At 38.3% G+C, this 19,328-nt stretch overlaps 1 protein-coding gene across 5 annotated transcripts in view; it reads right to left on the reverse strand.

Moving 5' to 3' along the window:
* Positions 1-19,328, reverse strand: part of apc (adenomatous polyposis coli) — a 68,646-nt gene that overhangs the window by 9,247 nt on the left and 40,071 nt on the right. For all 5 annotated transcript variants that reach the window (XM_004910465.4, XM_002936411.5, XM_004910464.4 and 2 more), the window contains 12 exons: positions 18,476-18,677; positions 16,837-16,945; positions 16,156-16,269; positions 14,791-14,877; positions 8,497-8,604; positions 5,101-5,199; positions 3,431-3,809; positions 2,988-3,083; positions 2,751-2,890; positions 1,829-1,906; positions 636-752; positions 229-443 (listed from right to left, as the gene is read on the reverse strand). In XM_004910465.4, coding sequence (XP_004910522.1) covers positions 229-443; positions 636-752; positions 1,829-1,906; positions 2,751-2,890; positions 2,988-3,083; positions 3,431-3,809; positions 5,101-5,199; positions 8,497-8,604; positions 14,791-14,877; positions 16,156-16,269; positions 16,837-16,945; positions 18,476-18,677 — 1,744 coding nt within the window. The remainder of the gene's footprint in view (positions 1-228; positions 444-635; positions 753-1,828; positions 1,907-2,750; positions 2,891-2,987; positions 3,084-3,430; positions 3,810-5,100; positions 5,200-8,496; positions 8,605-14,790; positions 14,878-16,155; positions 16,270-16,836; positions 16,946-18,475; positions 18,678-19,328) is intronic.

Below are 19,328 nucleotides of genomic sequence, written 5' to 3' on the forward strand. Positions count from 1 at the left end.
TGCACTTCATATATTATTTTGACAGACTTTATAAATTTGCAATGTAAAACAAAGTACAAAATAATGCCAAGTACATATAATCTAGAAACAGAGTAAGGAACTTTGTGTACTGCTAAATGTTTCAGCCATAAAGCAAATCATTAGTATATAATATATAACTAGAGTGCAGTATTAAAAAATAAAAGACAAACAATAGACAAAAATAAAGACAAACAATAATAAACCGACCTGTGGTCTTCATTAGTAGCAATCAAGCTGGACACATTACGTAGTATTCCACCTCCACTCTCAATGATGGCCAGAGTATTGGTTTGACTTCGGTAAGTTAATGTGCCCACCAGAAACGCCAATGCCCCATCAACAGAGCAGATATCTGCTTTATTCTCAGTGCAGTGAGCTGACAAATTCCACAAGGCACTTAGCACACTTTTTAGAGTGGACTCCTATTGAAAGAGAAACACTAAATCAGTTTAAAGAATTTTCAACAATTTGCATGTTTTGATGAGTTACTTTGTGTTCCAAGCAAAGTGTCACAGAAACCTGAACTCTTCATACAGTAAATCGTACTGTACAGATTCTACAAATAAAATGGCAATGCAGAGTATCGTTTATATTGCTTGTGATATGCCTATTACCTTCTTAACATCCAGAGCACATTCCATAAGGGCCTTCACGCTTCCCACCTCTCGAAGGGTTTTTTTGCTGTTCACATCTGCTCTCCAGGATAAATTCCTTAAAACACTTGCAATAACCTACAGAAAAATAAATCATAAAGTAAATGCCTGAAGACAGCAGTAGAAATGATACTGCTTCTACATCGTTACTTATGACTTTTAATAGCCATGCCTTTCTCCAGTATATTAATGTTTTAGATCTGTTTTTGTAAGTGTTTGAATGCAGCAATTATTTCCAGTATCTCAAAGCACAAAAACGAGGACATTGCCTGCAGAGTGTACAGAACATACTTAGACCCTGCTTCATACATAAATGGAAGTTACCATATTTACTGCCTCAGGAAAGATCTCAAAATAACAGCAACCAAGGTGCTTATAAAATATGCTGCACTTTCTTATTACTGTGCAAGGTCATTTTTTTTTAGGACTGGCAGCTCCAACTCAAACACAAATGCACACCCAAAATAGTATTTCTTTGTATTTTACAGTATCTAAAGGAAAATAAATGGCAAACATTGGATGGATCTTCCCTCTCTCCTTTGCATACCAAAGGAAAATGTCTAAGCAATTTCCAATATACAATAATTACAACATTTTAATGGCGTTATATTTTTTAGTGAAGATATTTTCCATTAAAAAGCAATATCTGGCTGACTACTTGCATTGCATTCTCTAAACTACTGGCTCTGACATCTGCCACAGTTTTGCAAAAGCAGCTTATAAAGAGACCTGTCAAAACCAAAGAAGAACAATATTCATACATTCCTGTAAAACAAGTGAAAATGTGTAATTACTGTATATTGGAAAATTACTTGGAATTACATTTCTTTCATTATGCAAAAAGCTGTTGGATGTAGGATGCTATAAAGGAAAAGGGACTTGTGTATATGGTCCCTTTAAAGGTCAAAATACCATTGCTACAAAATCATTTATGTTGCCCAGTGTCCACCAGTATGATGTAACTGGAATCAGAGCAACAATGGTTCATAAAATAAAAACAGCTAATGTTGCCATATTTATTATGGGGTGCAAGCTATTTATTGCATGAGAGAATATATTTTATGTCTCGCTTCAGTTCTGTGCACATTATTTTACACACTACATAGGTTACAAAACAAAAAAAAAAAAAAGTAATGATATAAAAAACCTGGTACCTGTTGTAAATCTTCACTTTCAGATTTGAGCTGAGCTACGAGAGCTCGCATGCAGCTTTTCATTGAGCACAGTGTGGCCTGGAAAAAAGTTTTAAAGCAAAGTTAGTCTGAAATATATACAGTTTGTGTGCTTTCAGATGTATTATGCTGGTAACACTAATGCCATTAAAGTTTGCTACTTGTGTATTCTATAATATGAATCACTCAGCATTAACATTAGATACAACCTATCAGTGTATATTTAAAATTACTTTTGTCATATGTTAAGGTTGGTGCTGAGACCACCTGCCATTGAGTACATGGAAACTGCCTGTCACCGATGGCACAGTCAGTATCAATAAGGCAGGGGAGACCCTAGGTAACAGGGATAGAAATCCTTGTAAAAATTACTGATTTTGAAAGAAAAAAAAAAAAAAAAAAAGAAAGAAATAATTTCCTGAAGGTCTGCACTTTGCTGCCTTTTAACAGTTACACATGTACCAGTTATGCTACCGTTTTGACATGAGTTATTATTGCATATAAGCCACAACTATGATATAGAAACCAGATGCCCCCTGAGCAGTTAGGCCAGAGAGTACCATGAGAAAAGGCAACTGGTGGCTGGTCATGACTGCAGATGAGCACAATAATCTTTATTGCACAAGGTGCTTGATTTAAAACAATGATCCTGTTTCCCTTTCCAGGCTTATCTGCAAACGCTTTGGAGCTGCTTACTTATCAACCCAAGAATCATGTAGAGCATGGAAAAAATCCTTTGGCAGGGTGAGGATTTTTTAATAATTATATATTTTAAAAATACAAGAGTGTAAAAGAAAATATGACATATATTTCCAATTATGTCTCAAAAACAGCAAAGCCGGTTTCTCAAAGCCTTTTACAGTAGTATACCAATATGAGACTGATTAGGGCAAATCATCCTTACCTTGTTAGCTACATCTCCGAAAGTGAGATTTGTCAGGGCCATCCCTGCATATCGCCGCAATGTAACACTATAGTGGTCATTAATAAGTCCATACATTTCACAATCTACTTGCAAAAGCTCAGCAATAGCCTGCAGTCCACCTGGGGAAAAAAAATCATTTAGGTTATATTTATTCAAGAGAGAATGCCTAAGAAAGAAAAGCCTGCGAGCCGTAGGTGCACAATCATTTGTCCATACCAAGTTCATTCATTGCATGTCTGTGTTCTTCATCAAAAGATAATTTCATCAGCACACACACAGCAGGGCATATCTGGTGGTCAACTGGGGCAGGCACTGCAAGAAAAAGATTTAAATTATAGCAGTTCGAACAACAGTGGCAAAATCTATATATGGGTTTTATTTATAACATTTTACAGCTTTCTTTGGAAGCCAATTAGTATTAGCTTTGCCAAGTATCTGCACTGAGGTCCTGAGTTTGATTCCGCTGGGTACTACCTTTACTCTCACACTACAAAAACCTACAGGCAGGTTAACTAGTTCCTGATAAAAATCACCATGCTGTGTGTGAATGCAATAGGGATTTTGGATGGTAAGCTCCACTGGGACAGGGGCTGATGTATTATGATGAAAGTGCTGTATAAATGTGCAGTTTACCAGCATCGTAACACTTGTGCACATACTTGGGTTTTTATCCTGGTCCATTCCTTGCTCATGTGCCTCCTGCCATTCCCAACACGTTTCACAGTAAGCTCGGATCTGCTCCAAGAGGTGAAGGACACGGATTTCCCTTCTCCCTCGCTTGTCGTCAGGCTGAGAGTGAATGATGTTATGTAGAGCTGCACTAGCCCTAGCACGGGCCTCTTTGCTTCCACGGGAGTTTCCCAGCAGCACAGAGTCTTTATCATTGCCATGCAATAGCTGAATGAGAAGAGGAAGACACCCAGACTGGCGCATAGCAATGCAGCTATCTTGAGAACTTGACATGGCTAATAAAGTCCGAGACATGTCATCCTTGTCATGAGTACCAAGCATTGACAGAAGTGAATATACCATTTCCACCTGTTTATAGACACAAGGAAACACAACATGGTGAACACAGACAATATGGGAAGGTATCATGTGAAATAAACAGTAGCGGTAGTATGGTATCATTTAATCAGGTTTTATACTTTATGCTATTTCCATACAGACATTGCTCATGCTCTAAACAAAATTGCTTTGACCATTTTAGTGCCACATATATAATTTGTGGGTAAAGGGAGGCCAATGCTTTTCTGCTCTGTTCCCCCACCCCTAGCAGAGTTGGTTAACAAATTACCCCTAAGAGCAATTACCCAAGGGGCCCAGTACAATATGTGTAGATGTGATAATATATGCCTGCTGTGGTGGCTTTTTCATTTCACATCTTCCCAGTGCCCTGCCATCTTGCCCTGATGCATGCCCTTGCCATGTGCCCGTCTACCCAGCCTACAAACACACATACAAAAATGCACACAATTTTTTCACTAACACAGAGTGATAGTGTAAGTGCACACAAGCATAGGAATTTTTTTTCACTTTTTTTATTTGTATCAAGTGTGCTCCCTTGAAAAAATCTTGGCATGCATTCCAAAAAACATAAATATTGTTCTGCTGTGATTACAATTACCCCAGGAAGGGTGAGAAAGAGTGAGAGCAAAAAATATTCAAACATTAGCAGACATTTATCACAAACAAATCTAAAAATTGCCACAGAAATGTAAAACCTGCATATAAATATTTCCATACAAGCTAATGCCTACTGTAAAGACCTTAGCAGTACAAAACACAAGCAAAAAGGAAGTACGATTCCCATGAAATTGAGCAGATAATAAAGACTTAAGCAAAGTTGCCAATTAGGTTATAGTTAGGGTCTAGTCATTCACAAATGCAACAGAAGTATTTTGCTTTTTGGAAACTATGACATGAAAAGTAATATGTAACATAACACAAAGTAGCTATCTGTTAGGGATCAATGTTATCAGCCTGAGTATGTATGAAATCTGGCATCACATGGAGGCTTTCTTTGTCTACGCCACAGCCATTTTTTATAGAGTCCTAAAGCATTTACATTTTTTAAAATACAATAAACCTCAAATGATAATACACACAGCAAAAAGAGCCTTTGTAATTACAGACTGGCTACTATTTTAGTGCTATGGGTGTCACTTTCTTGGAATTCAAGCACATGAAAGAGACAGCCTGCTGGCAGATGTAGACTAGTAATTTTCCATGTTTGTTTAGGGGCACAGAGGAAAAGAAATGTTAGCAGAGAATCAGAGTTAGGACAGAAAATATACAACTAATCAAAGGCTTGCCATACAGCCCTTACCTTGGTACCAAGATGACTAGTGAGCCTTCGCGGAACAGAGTAAGTGCTGTTAGAGCTCATAACACTGGCTGTGTCGTGATCTGCTCTACTTGATGAACCCTAGAATCAACACATCGACATGGAGGAAGTGAATAAATAAGCACAGCCTAAGATGGGAGATTCAATTAATAAATACAAACTAATATAACACACCATTAATTTGTGCGCCACGCCTATGATATAATGACCGGTGATATATGTACATCAGCATGGTGCATAAAAGAACAAATGTAAAAGAATATTGCAATATTATTTGTAATAGCATAAAAGTTACTATTAATGCCAAGTAAGATGGGTGGATATGCAAGTCGTTTTGTTCAGAGCTAGAAAAATGGTTCATTCTGTACATGACAAAGCATTTGTAATAAACTCCATTATAAACTGGATACATCGGTTGAATTTTGAAAGCCATCTATGATATTAAACAAATAGGTTGCAGTAAATATTTTATAAACAAGTCGTGGTTGTGTTAAAGTACAGAATAAGAACATGGAGACCCTAACCGGCCAGCAAATCTTATCACGACACCATAAAATATTCACTACTTAAAAAAAAAAAAAAGGAGAGAGAGGAGCATACGGATCCAGTCTCAGGGGTACAAAAGGATTTCAGGCTGGTCCATTAAGTCACCCAGCGATAGTATTCATACAACAGGATATTCCCCAGATGCCCCAAGAAAGGCTCTGACCACATAACCGCAAAAAGCAGCCATCTGGCTCAAAATACATGTCTGAAATCACCAGTGAACAAAGAAATGAACACATTGGTGTCCAAGCACTCTGCAATGGAGAGGATACCTATGTTTGTCAACATAAATAGGGAAACATGTAAAGAACAGACATAAGGATTGCTGATTTACTGAATAGTGCCATTTCTTTTTGCACCTGTTCCACTGTATAATGGCAGCCTTATTAAACACAGGCACAAGCTCAGTTGTATGCAATGTACTTGACAAAGATGAATTAGTTTCACTTTAAAATTTCTTTCCCTGACTAACACTAGAATCTCAAGAAAAACATTATTTTACTGTCAAATGTTAATTGAAGTCTGAAGAAAAACTTCCATTCTAAAGTGATTCTATCACCCCAAAATTTAATAGAAAAAAAAAGGATTTTATTATTCTTTATTCACTTCCAATTGGTACTTTAAAATATGTTCAGTTTTACTAAAATAACACTGTTTGAAAATCGATGGGAGGTGCTTCCTTTGTTATGCATTATAATCCCCAACCTTTTATACCCGTGAGCCACATTCAAATGGAAAAAGTGTTAGGGAGCAACACAAGCATGGAAAAAGTTCCTGGGGGTGCAAATATGGGCTATAATTGTCTATTTGGTAGTCCCTATGTGGACTGACAGCCTATACAACGCTCTGTTTGGCATTACACTGGTTTTTATGCAATCAACATTTGCCTCCAAGCCAGAAATTAAAAAAATAAGCACCTACTTTGAGGCCAATGGAAGCAACATGTTGCTCACGAACCACTGGTTGGCAACCACTGTGTTAAGGCATCAATGCCACAGTAATATCAACTATAGCTTTGAGATAGGATCTCTGACTACAGTGATTTGTGTACTCTCTAAGGGTAAGAACCAAGGAGCGGTTTAGTCGCCAGTGATAGATCTCTGTTACTGCGTGCGACGAACCGCTCCGAAATGGCTTTCCACTGGCAACAATAGGAGTCGCCGTTGGAAAGCCCTTCGCATTGCTTTGTTTTCCAAAGTCGCATAAAGTTGCCTGCAGGAAGAAACTTTGCGTGACTTCAGATTACTTTACTCCCCATTAAGTATTTTCATATGTTTTGAGGTCGATGAGAGGACAATTTTCCAAGGGTGATACATTGCTCCAATGGATAAAAATCTTAGTCAAATAGCATGAAACTGTCAAAATGCAGGCTTTTGCACAAATACAAATCTTTTTATTGTCAGGATAATTCTCACTTATCAAGCAGATGAAAAGGTATAGTTAATCCCAATTTTTTTTTATACAAGTACACTTTACAAAGAATTTATGACTATATAAATACATAATTAGCACTTACAGTGTTAATAATGTAATGACTTATTCGAAGGTCATGTTTGCTGTAGCATTTAATACTGCCCTAGACAAAATAATAATGGGCTATAGATGCTATGGCAGGGAATGTTGGATGCAGAATCTGCAGTTTATTTACGGTTAAAACTATGCCTTTGACATTTTATTTTACAGAATATATATTTTTTTTAACATAAAAGCAACAAATTCAAAGGCACATATATAACATTGCACTTTTACAAAACTGTTCTTTTGTGGAGCAGTGTGCAACATATGGTGCAGTGTAAAAATAATTAAGAAGTGCTTAAGGTTTATTAGGAAACGCATCCTCTGGCATGAACCTTTAACCAGTTTTACAAGTGTGCGTTTAGGGCAGGTGTGTTTTACAAAAATCTTTATGGGCTGTGGCATATACAACCTACTGATCAGTACTATGGTGGTGCCAATGAAATTTCACTACCTACCATAAATAGAAATTTCCACTAATTTCTTTCAAAAAGGACATATAGTAAATCTACTAGGAATGTGCTGCAGCAATATTTTTTTGGATTCTGCTGTATACAAAAAACAAAAAAAACCAAAAAACTTTGCTTACTTATTTAGCAAGTACTGCACCAGCAATACTACTTTTTGTGCAAAATGCTGACTTTTTTTGCACATACATATGCCCAGGCCTAGAGAAAAGACAGAACAAGCTTCTACAAAAATACCCAAAGGCAGTGCAGTTTTTAGGGAACAGGGGCAATGATACGGGGTTCCAGTAAAATAATTATAATCACTGGGGTGTGCCTAACATTTTGGCACCCCAATTCCCCATCCAACATGTAACTGTCTCTAAGCACATTTACAGTACAAAAGTGTATCATTACAATAAAGGCAATCCAATCCAGTCTATATAATATGTGTGCCTGTTTTTAACACTTTTTTTCCCCTTAATCTTGAATAATTTTGGCACAATAATGTAATGACCTATTGCAGAAGGCTGAAGGGAATGTGAGAATCATGCTTGTCGCCCAATGTACTACATTAGTGCAATAAGAGAAAAACCCTGTCCCTGCAATTACTGTGAACAAAGGAAAATGTCAGCCTTTAGGCAGAAATGTGCGAGGCACCCACTCACTGCAATACAGAACTGCTTTTCCACATCATTCACATAGAATTATGGCCCGCCCTCCTGCTCCAATGAAATCAAACGAGACTGTGTTTAAAGCCATATAGTTCCATGCAATACTCTATGCCATAAATATGCATATAAATGAACTAAACAATTGATAAATACACGCAATCTTTAATTTAAAAAATGCAATATTCAATTTCCTTTACCTGTCCACTTCCAACATTGCTGGATGTAACGATTTCTGAGGTCCCCTGTCCATCGGGCAGCTTGTCGGCATCCCTGCTGCCTGCATCATGCTTGCTCTGTGGAGTCCGCTGTTAATGAGAGAACAGACAGGAGTTACATGGAAGATGAGACAAAGCAAGCCTCAGGACTCAGCTGCTCTCTCTCTCTGAGCTGTGGATGCATTAGCCTCTTCAGTTACTAATTCAGTACGATTGAACCCTTTCACAGCCTAAAACTGGAACAACAGAACTCAGGAAAGACGGGCAGATAAAAAGGAAGTGTCGGCTGGGGATCTGGCAGACAAAGAATGCGCTGTGAGACATGGGAAGAACATCCTCCAGCAGCTGAGCCTATAACACCACTAGCACGGGGATACCCAGCTTGCTGGAAGGAGCAGCCGCAGCTGCAGAGTCACATGACCTCATGCATCTTTCACGCTACATTCGTTCAGCAGTGCAAAAGCGCTAGGTAATAGCCGAATAAATACTGCAAGGGCAGGCAGAACAATGGCACTTCTTGTAATCAGAAATAACAGGCACAAACATCAGTGCAATGTATATTTGCTATACCTCCCACTAGCAACTATGCTGTTGTAATGCAATGAGAAAAATCAATACATAAAACTACTGAATTCAGTGTCTCAATAGAATATGTAGTACCTTCATTATACAGCTAAATAAGAAACTTATAAAAGGCTGATGTTCTACTCAGAATCATTTATCCTAAGATACAATACATTATTTCATTAACTAATATCACTAGACATTGTAAGTTCTACAGGACAGGCACCCTCCCTCCTTCTGTCTCCTAAGGAGAAGGAAAGGCTAAGTCACTTGGGGGTGCCAAATGTTAGACACCCCCAAGTGACTTTAATCGCTTACCTTTTACCCTGGGCTGGTGCCCCTGTTAAGAGAAAACGGCACCAGCCCGGGGTACTTGTGAGCTTTTTTGCTCGTGCGGTTTTCTCCTAACAGGGGCACCAGCCTGGGGTACAATGTAAGCAATTTAGGTTAATGCCAGATGAGGCCTAGGGCGGATATTTTCAGCAAGCGGAAAATAGGTGTGCAGGCACATGTATCAGAAATACGCATAAAAAAGCAAGAGTTTGAAAGTCTTGCGTTTTTATGCGTATTTCGGCTACATGTGCCTGCACCCGAGCGTATTCCATTCATTCCGGTGCAGGCACACGTAGGAGGCGTAGGCCTGTATTTTCAGCAAGCGTTTTTCCGCTTGCTGAAAATATCCACCCTACGCCTCGTCTGGCATTAGCCTAAAGTGACTTGGGGGTGCCTAACATTTTGGCACCCCCAAGTGACTTAGCCTTTCCTTCTCATTTAACATCTGCTACTTTATATTTGTTATTGAGTAGACTTATTTTCGGCTTAGGCAGTTATGGGATCTCTTACGCAGGAACTTGTTATCCAGAAAGCTTTGAATTATGGGAAGGCCATCTCCCATAGAGTCTATTTTAATCAAATAATTCTAATTTATGAAAACAATTTCCCAATTCTCTGTAATAAACAATCCTATTGGGTTTATTTAATGTTTAAATGATTTTTAGTAGCCTTAAGGTATGGAGATCCCAATTATGTAAAATAATCAGAAAGTCACCATTCTAGATAGAAGATCCTACACCTGTAATTACCCTCACATACAGTAAAAAAAAAAGTTACATGTAAAAATGTACGGTATTGGGAAAGTAGTACACTATAGGCAAGATATACACACAAGGTATAAATTCATAGTTCTATTTCTGTTTGCTAACGTTTTTAACAGACATCTCTAATATTAATTCCTAATAAAACTATACCAAGTGAAGCAGGCCAGCCAGTTGCCCTGGAAAGTATGCATTTTTAGCCCAAAATCCTCTCAGTGTAGCTGCACATAGGCCGACATACAGTATTGCCTGTTGTCCCTACCCTAAGGCTCATTTATGAACTCTGGGCTACTCTGAATCTGGACATTAACACATGGCTACCAATCAGTAATTAGCTTTGTTCAGCCAGCTACAGGTAACACAATGAAAACAAATATTTGACTGGCTGCCATGGGCTACTGCCCAGTGTTAGTGAGCCAGAAGTGCCAGCCAATACTAGCAGGTGATGCACCAATACAGATACAAATGAATGCCCTTGCTACCATGTGTAAAATTCATCAAAGCAGGTCGTGTGGGCACATTGGTGCTCGCTGTTGGAGCATTCATGGTTCCAAGTACTTTTGTGAATAAAAGCACTCAATTTTACATTTTTGCACTTTGCAAAAAAAAATAAAAATAAAAAAATTATTGTATGTGATTGGCATAAAAAGTTGTGCATACATAAATGATAGAAGAAAAATAAACAATATAACGGCTAAATTGGGCATATTTTCTCCTTTCAAAGAGCCACTCAGCTATTCTATTATTCGGTTCCACAAAGCTATCTACACAGATATTCATGATCTTATAACCCAGCCATGTGTTCCCTTGGGCTGCCCCATTTGCCATGTGATTTAATAAAGCACTCATTATGTAGCTACATTTAGAAACAGAATTACTATCATCCAAACTGTCAAAGGCATTAGGCGGATGTAACTGCAGTACTTAAATGTTACTGTGCCAAGCAAGACTGGCACTAATACACAGCCTTTAGCTTGCACAAAAGATGTACTTACTTACTTGCACTTTCAGGTACTGTTACTACAGACTTAATGTTAACCTGGGATCAAATATAAAATCAAGGGGAATCTAATGTAATCACACAGTAAGAGAGGAAAAATCACTGAAATGTTACATTAAAAAAACAGGCTACAGTTGCCTCTTTTCTCTCTAATAAAAACAAACATTTAACTTAAGTACTATGGAATCTAATGTACCTTTTATAATAGTTACACTGACATATTACTGCAACTCACTTCCCACCGACACAAACGGAGAGCTCCATTTCTAAGTCTGGTCTATGGGCCTTACTAGTCAGACAGGCACAAGAGACTGTCTGACAATACACCAGCCAGTGGTTATGTGCCTGTCTGGGACTTCAGCAACGACATCTTATTGACAGTAAAATATTGTTAAACGATTGTCTATAACACACATGGCAACCTTGGAAGTTAAAATACTTTAATCCACCTGAACCTGTAGGCAGTGCATTTACCATTCAAATGAATAAGAAGTAACTTTTGGCTTGGTTTTCTTGAGAATATTGCAGTGGCAAAGATGCATTGTACACCAATTTACATGCAAGTTGTCTGATAAGGTTTAATTATTACTATTTGTTGTTTCCTTGAAATCCTACTAAGACTGATGTAGAGATTTAGTCACCCGCAATAGATCTGTGGGCGACTAATCTCTCCAAAATGCCTCTCCACCGGTAACAATACAAATCACTGGTGGAAAGGCCTGTGCACCACTTGAGCTTTCCGAAGTCACATGAAGCTGCCTGCAGGAGGAAACTTTATGCGACTTTGGAAAACCGAAGCACCTTTCCACCAGTGATTTGTATTGTAGCTGGTCGAAAGGCATTTTGGAGAGATTAGTCATCCACGGTAGCAGGGATCTTTATGAGACATTAGCCTAATATTAAGGTATTTTGTATGTATATGTATCTTTATTTATAAAGCGCTACTTATGTATGCAGCGCTGTACAGTTTATAATAGATAAATACAAAGTATAACAATAAATACAGATAGATACAAGATAAATACAGTTGCAATAAGTTAAGAGTCAAAGACACAAGAGGATGGAGGTCCCTGCCCCGTAGAGCTTACAATCTATATTTTCTTTCAATCGCTTTGTTTCCTCTGGTTCGAGGCAGCTTGACTAAAAATAAAGTCAACGGCATTCTTTTCCAGTAAGTGCTCAACCCATGTTTCAATTTGCTTGGTGAACAAGATGTACAGCTTTTCACCTCTATTCAAACAGATATTATATGCCAATGTCTTTTATCAGTCAGGCCTGGCCAGCGTTCAAAATATGCCCTGGCATTCCAAGTAGACAGAGGCCCAAGAAGCCCTTCACCAGCCTATTAAACAGTGACTGTCTATGGCATCTTACAGCAGCCCCTCTGGCATTTGCCAGAATCCACAGATTGCCAGTCCGGGTCTATCTTGATGTGTATATTAGGCTCTTGTGTATACACAAGTGGGTATCTATTTTTAACCATCTTTGTCACCCCAAAATCAGATCCACATGGACAGTTACTTTTTTTTTCAGGTCCGCAGGTTATTTAATTTTGAACAAATGCTCTAATAGTTAACCACATCCCTGTCCTGCTATATTTACAGCATATGGTGTGGATTATTTAGAGGCGGTAGGCCTAAACCAGGTAGATTTGATAAGTAATCTTTAAAAACATTTCACCAAATACAGCTCTCATTGGCCCTCAGTATAGGGCTTGTATTATTTGTACTAACAGACCTAGCTTACCTGAAGTGAAAAAGCTTGTAGAATAGCAGAGCTGCTCTCACCCATACTTATAAATCTTACAAAAAGACTTTAACACCTGCACTCTTAGGAGTGCCCTCATGTATGCTGACACAGCTAACTGGCCTGCAGCCGCACTAAAGGAGGTGTAATCAAAGCAGACTTGCCCCAGAATAAAAATGCCCAATAACACTAACTGATCTGCCATCATTTAGGCCAATGCTGTCCAACTTCTGGGTGCTGAGGGCCAGAATTTCTCTAGCATACATAGTGGAGGGCCGCTAATAGAGCCAGTTTTAACCACTCCCCTTTTTTAAACTGCACCCAATTCAAACCACACCCTCATGTTATCACAAGAGCTTTTAAGACCATGCCCACATTAATGGTGGTAGCCCAGCAAAAGCAAAAACCCAAATGCTTGGTGCTCACTGCAGGGATATCAACCATCATTCATATGTGAAAGAATTTTATTATGTCATATTAAGACACACCCTTAAATTCTGCCTGCCCTATGCTGCCTGTGTGTGACATACTCTGCCTGCGTGTACCATACCCTCAAGCCCTATGCTGCCTGTGTGTGCCATGCTGTCTGCCCTATGCTGCCTATGTGTGCAATACATGCAGGCAGCATAGGGCAGGCACTACATACAGTGACACAATGCTGGCACTGCTCCTACAGTCTGAGGTGTGAAGAAGGTGTGTGATTACAGTCTGAGTCGGAGGTGTTAACAATGCAGGGGGTGAACAATGCAGAGATTAAAAGGTGTAAATATTACAGAGGATTACATGTTTAAAAAATACAGGGGAATTGCAGCCTAAATCTGAGGTGTGGACCATGCAGGGGGCCAGTTAATCTCAATACCGATACCATTTAAAGTTTACACAAAGGTAAGCCATTAAAGCAGCCAGACAGGTGGGGGGCCACACAGAGGGGGGTCACTAGTTGGACAGCACTGATTTAGGTCATAAACTACACCCTAAAATATCAGAACCAAGTTCTGCAATGAACCTTAAGGCCTGCACTCTCTTGAAATGCACAAATATATGTATGTGTACTTTAGATTTAAGCAATATGTAGTCTTGTGTCAATTTACATGATGGTAAAAAATAGCAGAATTTCAGCACAATCTCAGATTTTCTGCATCCTCATTAGTAGCCAAGACATACCTTGATTTCCAGCAGTATTATCAACACAAATCATTTAAGAAAGATATAATGGAGTGAATACCAGAAATACTATATAAAGCAGTTTGTGTAATGATTGTCTAGAATGGAATATGAATGTGGTGGCACAGACATCAACATATATGAAATAGCCTAAAGATCTAAACAGAAGACAGGACACTCAAGACAAAGACTGCCCATTTGGTAGCCAGGAGAGACAAAATCAGCTTGGAGACACCTTCAGGTTAACTTTTAGTATGTCACAGAATGTCCTATTCTTTGCAAGTTTTCAATTGGTCTTTATTTTTTATATTTTTTTTTCAATTATTTGCTATCCGCTTCTGACTCTTTCCAGCTTTAAAATGGGGGTCACTGACCCCAGCAGCCACAAAATTATTACTCTCTGGTGCCACAATGTTATTGTTTTTCTTATGTATTATTACTTATCTTTCTATTTAGGCCCTCTCCTATTCATATTCCTGTCTCTCTTCTTTAAATCACTGCCTGGTTACTAGGTTAAACTGGACTTCAGTAACTAGATAGATGCTGAAATTCCAAATTAAAATAATTTAAAAACCAATAATGAAAAAAAATGGAGACCAATTGCAAACTGTCTCAGACTTGCATTATCTACATCATGCTAAAAGTTAATTTAACGGTGAACAACCCCTTTAATATTAAAAGAAAGTGAAAAGGTATTTACAAACGTACCTCTGCTGCCTCTGCTGCTTGGGACTGCAATAGCTGCCGAATGCGTAATATATCTTCCTCTATTTGCTGGATTTTGCCCACTCTTGTCTGTAAAAAGAACAAAATCCAGTGAAAAATGCACCAACTTAGTAACCAAGGAATATTATGGGAATAAGGAATGTGTGGATTGTCATCAACATGCAGTTGAAAACACAGTTATGTGGCAGCCATCTTTAGATAACTACATCCCCACTGCCAAGCCTATAGGTATTCCCTTATAGCATGCTACCTGTAGGGGAAAATGTCAAATCTGGTGCACACACACACAAATAAATAAAATTAATTAATAACAAAAGCTCTTCAGGCCATCACCAGCAGCCTGTATGTGTGGAATAATGTAGCCGACCATCTATGTAAGACCATCTATGTACAACCATCTATAATATAAAGATATCAGATTTCCCAACAGGTGTCTAGTGAATATAAACCCCTTGAAAATACTATTGGAGTTGGAAAAAAAAAAAAAAAACTATGCAAAATTAAATCAGCGGATTTAGTTACACAATTTAAGAAAAAAGGTTTTAACTATTTGCACATTATCTTTCACAAAAATACCACACGTACATACTATAAAGTTTTGCTTTGTTTAAGTGAATACATATTGTACTTTGCAAGAAAAAAAACAAACATTTACATTGCCATTTTTTACACTACAATGTCTATTAGAGTAATAAAACAAATTAAGGCCTAAGGCAGGAAATCTTGGGCCCAGAAACTACTGATCACTGCAGAAAACAAATAATCAGATCTGCAGTAACACCAGATATGCCAGAAAGATCACTGTAGAAAAAGACTGAGCATTGCTTGGACCCTAGACAAATCACCCACTAATCCACACTGTTATTTTACTACTCTCTTTGCCCTGCCTTGTCAAGCTAAAATATTATTTTAAAGTGAATTACACCTTTAAGCCCAGTGGTTTCCATTATTTATAAGAAGAAATTTGAGATGATTTGTGAAATTTTGTTTCTAAGAAACATGCAAACAAAACAAAAAAAAAAATGACGTGCCATAAGCCTCAGGGAAATTTCACAGAAGGTGATCTAAGCATTTCGTTGGCTGAGTGTTTTCAAACTTGGTGGACAATTGAATGAAAAAAATGGCTGGAATCACCCTCCATTCATTACAATGAAAATCGCCTGCAACCACAAATGCACCAGTGAGATCAGAGTGATTCCCACAGGAACAACTGAATGATTGCTAGCATTATTACAATGCCTTCCACAGCTGGAAAGTGCTGGGCCACAAAATGTTTGTGCACTACCCCAATGGCAAAAAAAAAAAAGTCAACAACCCCAAGAAGGCATGCATGACAGAATGCTTTACCTGTACTCGCTTCTCCATGTCCTGACATGTTCCCAACTGCTCCTCCATTGCAGCTCTGATCTGCCGTGCCTCATACTCTAGCTGCCTTCTGGTCATATCAGTCTGCAGAGAAAACTGAAAAGCCACCAAATAGCATTAGAGCTAAAGGTTCATCTCACAGAATGGCTTTACGAAAGGACAGGCAGAATGAGTGAATAGACATGTTAAAACAACATGTACATGAAAGCAATGCAGATGCAAATGAATAAAATGTAAATGCTCATGAATTTCATAAGCGCAAAGCATTTTAGGGATATTATCAATAGCCAGCACAATGAAGTAGTACAGGTATGGGATCTATTATCCACAATGCTAGGGTTTAACCGGATTAAAGGATCTTTCCGTAATTTAGATGTCCATATCTTAAGTCTGCTAAAAATTATTTAAACATTAAATAAAATCTACAGGACTGTTTGTCACAAATATGGATTTATGCAGCTTAGTTTGGAGCAATTACAAAGTACTGTTTTATTTTTAAAGAGAAAAGGGACATCACTTTTAAAAATGGGAGATTTTAATTTTAAAATTTCTAGATAACTGGTCTCTGGATAATGGATCCTATACCTGTACTGGCAACACGAAGGATGACAAACAGGATAAAAATTCTACAACAGACACTAGAACTCAGAAGAGCTGACTCACATTTTCTGTAAGTGGGAGACTATCGATCCTCTTGGTAAGGTTCTGAAGTTGGGCATAGTACCAGCGCTTTTCTTTTTCTTCCTTTTCATGCTCAGCAATAAGTAATAACCTAAGATGAAGATGGATATAAATGTATAATGCTGCTTGATGCAGAAATGCAAAGGCAATCAAAATGTATCAAAAATCTATACTAATGGATGGGAAACATTTATATGTATATAATATATATTAATAGTTAGCCTACCACTATATAGATCAATAAAGACATGCAACTGTTAATAAGTAAAAATACTGATATATCCATATAGTAATAAATAAGTCAGTATATAATTTCACTACTATAACTGTAAATGATCCAAATGGGTATGCTGTCAAATAAAGCACTAATAGTGGTTACTCTAAATACATTATGAAACTAATTAAAAAAAAATCATACATAAATTAATAAACTAAAACTGCGATATAAAAGTGATGACAGTGGCTACTATGTTATTGAACTATAAAGGGTGGTACTATTTCACTAGATCCCTGCACTAACACCAAAAAAAAAACATTTGACTGTATAATATACACGCCATTTTTTTTCATTTTACAGGAAAACATGCTGAGGACAGCATGTGACAGTACTTTCATTGTATACACAAAGGGGCATATTTATTATGCTGTGTAAAACTAATTCGCTGAAAAACCGGAGTAAAAAGCTGTGTAAAAATAAAGGAAAAGATCACCATCTGAACGCTGGATATTACACAGTTATTTTCCATAAGTTCCAGTGGAAGAAAAAAACGCGTAAAACAATTTCGCCAATTTTACACGGCGAAGCGTGGCGATGTGTGGCGAATTTTCTCGCCGTTTTTTACAAAGCATAATAAATATGCCCCTAAATCTGCTGTGTAGATACAGCGGGGAGCTGGGCACATAGCAAGAGGACACAGCCGGGTGAATCTGTAGGGGAGCCAGAGGAAGCCGGAGAAAGCTGCAGGGGAGTTGGAGGAAGTCGCTGAGGGTGGAGCTGGAGAATGCTGGGTGGAGCTGTGCAGATGCAGGGGGGAGCCGGGGCACATATTAAGAGGGGGGGGGGAGCCGCAGGAAGTCACTGGTGGGGGGGAGCTGGAGGGAGTCGGAGGATGCTGGGAAGGACGCTGGAGCATGCTGGCTACCAATATTTTAGGGGGGCCATGGCTACCCATGTTATAGGGGGCCCTGGCTACCCATGTCTATGTGTCCTTTATAATGATGGCAGGGGCCATTGGGGGGCAGGGCGTGGGAGGAGGACGGCCCAGAAAATTTTGCTGTGAGGGGCCCCGTGATTTCTGTCAGACTAGAAGCAATAATAAGGAACTCTGATATAAATTAATGAGATAAGTATCATCCTTTAATCAGAAAGGTAACAATAAAGTATGTGTGAATATGAAATAATATATTATATATAACAATTCTGTCCCTATATCTGCATAGCCAGGTTGAGTATCCATGTATTTTTCTATATGGAGCCTAGGTTTAGTTAACAAGATGTAGGCCTTAGTTATTCAGAAAGAATACAGAGACTGATTTATGTAAAAGGCAATTTTGAAACATCCCTAAAGGCCCATATTAAATAACACATTCATATTTCGACTTTCATCAGAATTCAGCTTACCTTTCCTTCTCAAGTTCTTCCAGATACCCAGTACTTTCTCTGCTTCCATTTAAAAGGCCTCTTCTTTGAAAGGAACCCACAGGGACCGGACTGCATTCACCCGAATGACCAGAGAGAGAGCCTTCCCTGCTTCCGTAAGAACGCATAGACATCTTTGGCCTAGTCTTGCCTGCAGGGAAGTTACTGCTGTCTAAATTTAGTTCTGTAAAGTTAAAAGGGCAGACAAAGAGAAAAAAAAAATGAGTAATAGAAAAAGGGTCTAAAGGGTACATAACAAGTTTTAGTTTTGCAGATTTGCAATGAATCCCTGTATGTGCCATAAACACGGTGGTCATTTATAAACACCAGGCAAATTTGCTCCTGGGCAGCACCCATGGCAACAAATCAGATGCATGTTTTCACTGTGCTATTGGCAGCTGGCTGAAAAAGCCAATCACTCATTGGTTGCTATGGTGCAAATTTGCCCAGTATTTATAATAAGCCTTAATAATGATTGAAGGATTTAGGGGAGCTTGATTTTTTTTGCTTCCAGTTTCTTGATGCCAAAATACAATTTTGTCGCAGTGGGGAAAAATTTTTTGTCATTATTTATTTTGCAATAAAACCGGGACAACTGGAATGCAAAAAATATGCCATCTAAAACCTGTCGAGATCATGTAGAAGTCAATGGCAGATGTCCCTTTTACAAATGGAAGATATTTCTTTGCTTCTTGGTTTTAGAGGTTTTCGACACTGGCTTTTGTTGGGCTTTTTAATTTTTTTGTGTTCGTGCTTTTTCAATTTGGATCTTTTAAAAAAAATGACTGACTTTTGTAGAAATGAACTTGGTCATGGTTTCAAAAACTACAAAAAC

The sequence above is a fragment of the Xenopus tropicalis genome, chromosome 1 (assembly GCF_000004195.4).
Source record: "Xenopus tropicalis strain Nigerian chromosome 1, UCB_Xtro_10.0, whole genome shotgun sequence".
Taxonomy (NCBI): domain Eukaryota; kingdom Metazoa; phylum Chordata; class Amphibia; order Anura; family Pipidae; genus Xenopus; species Xenopus tropicalis.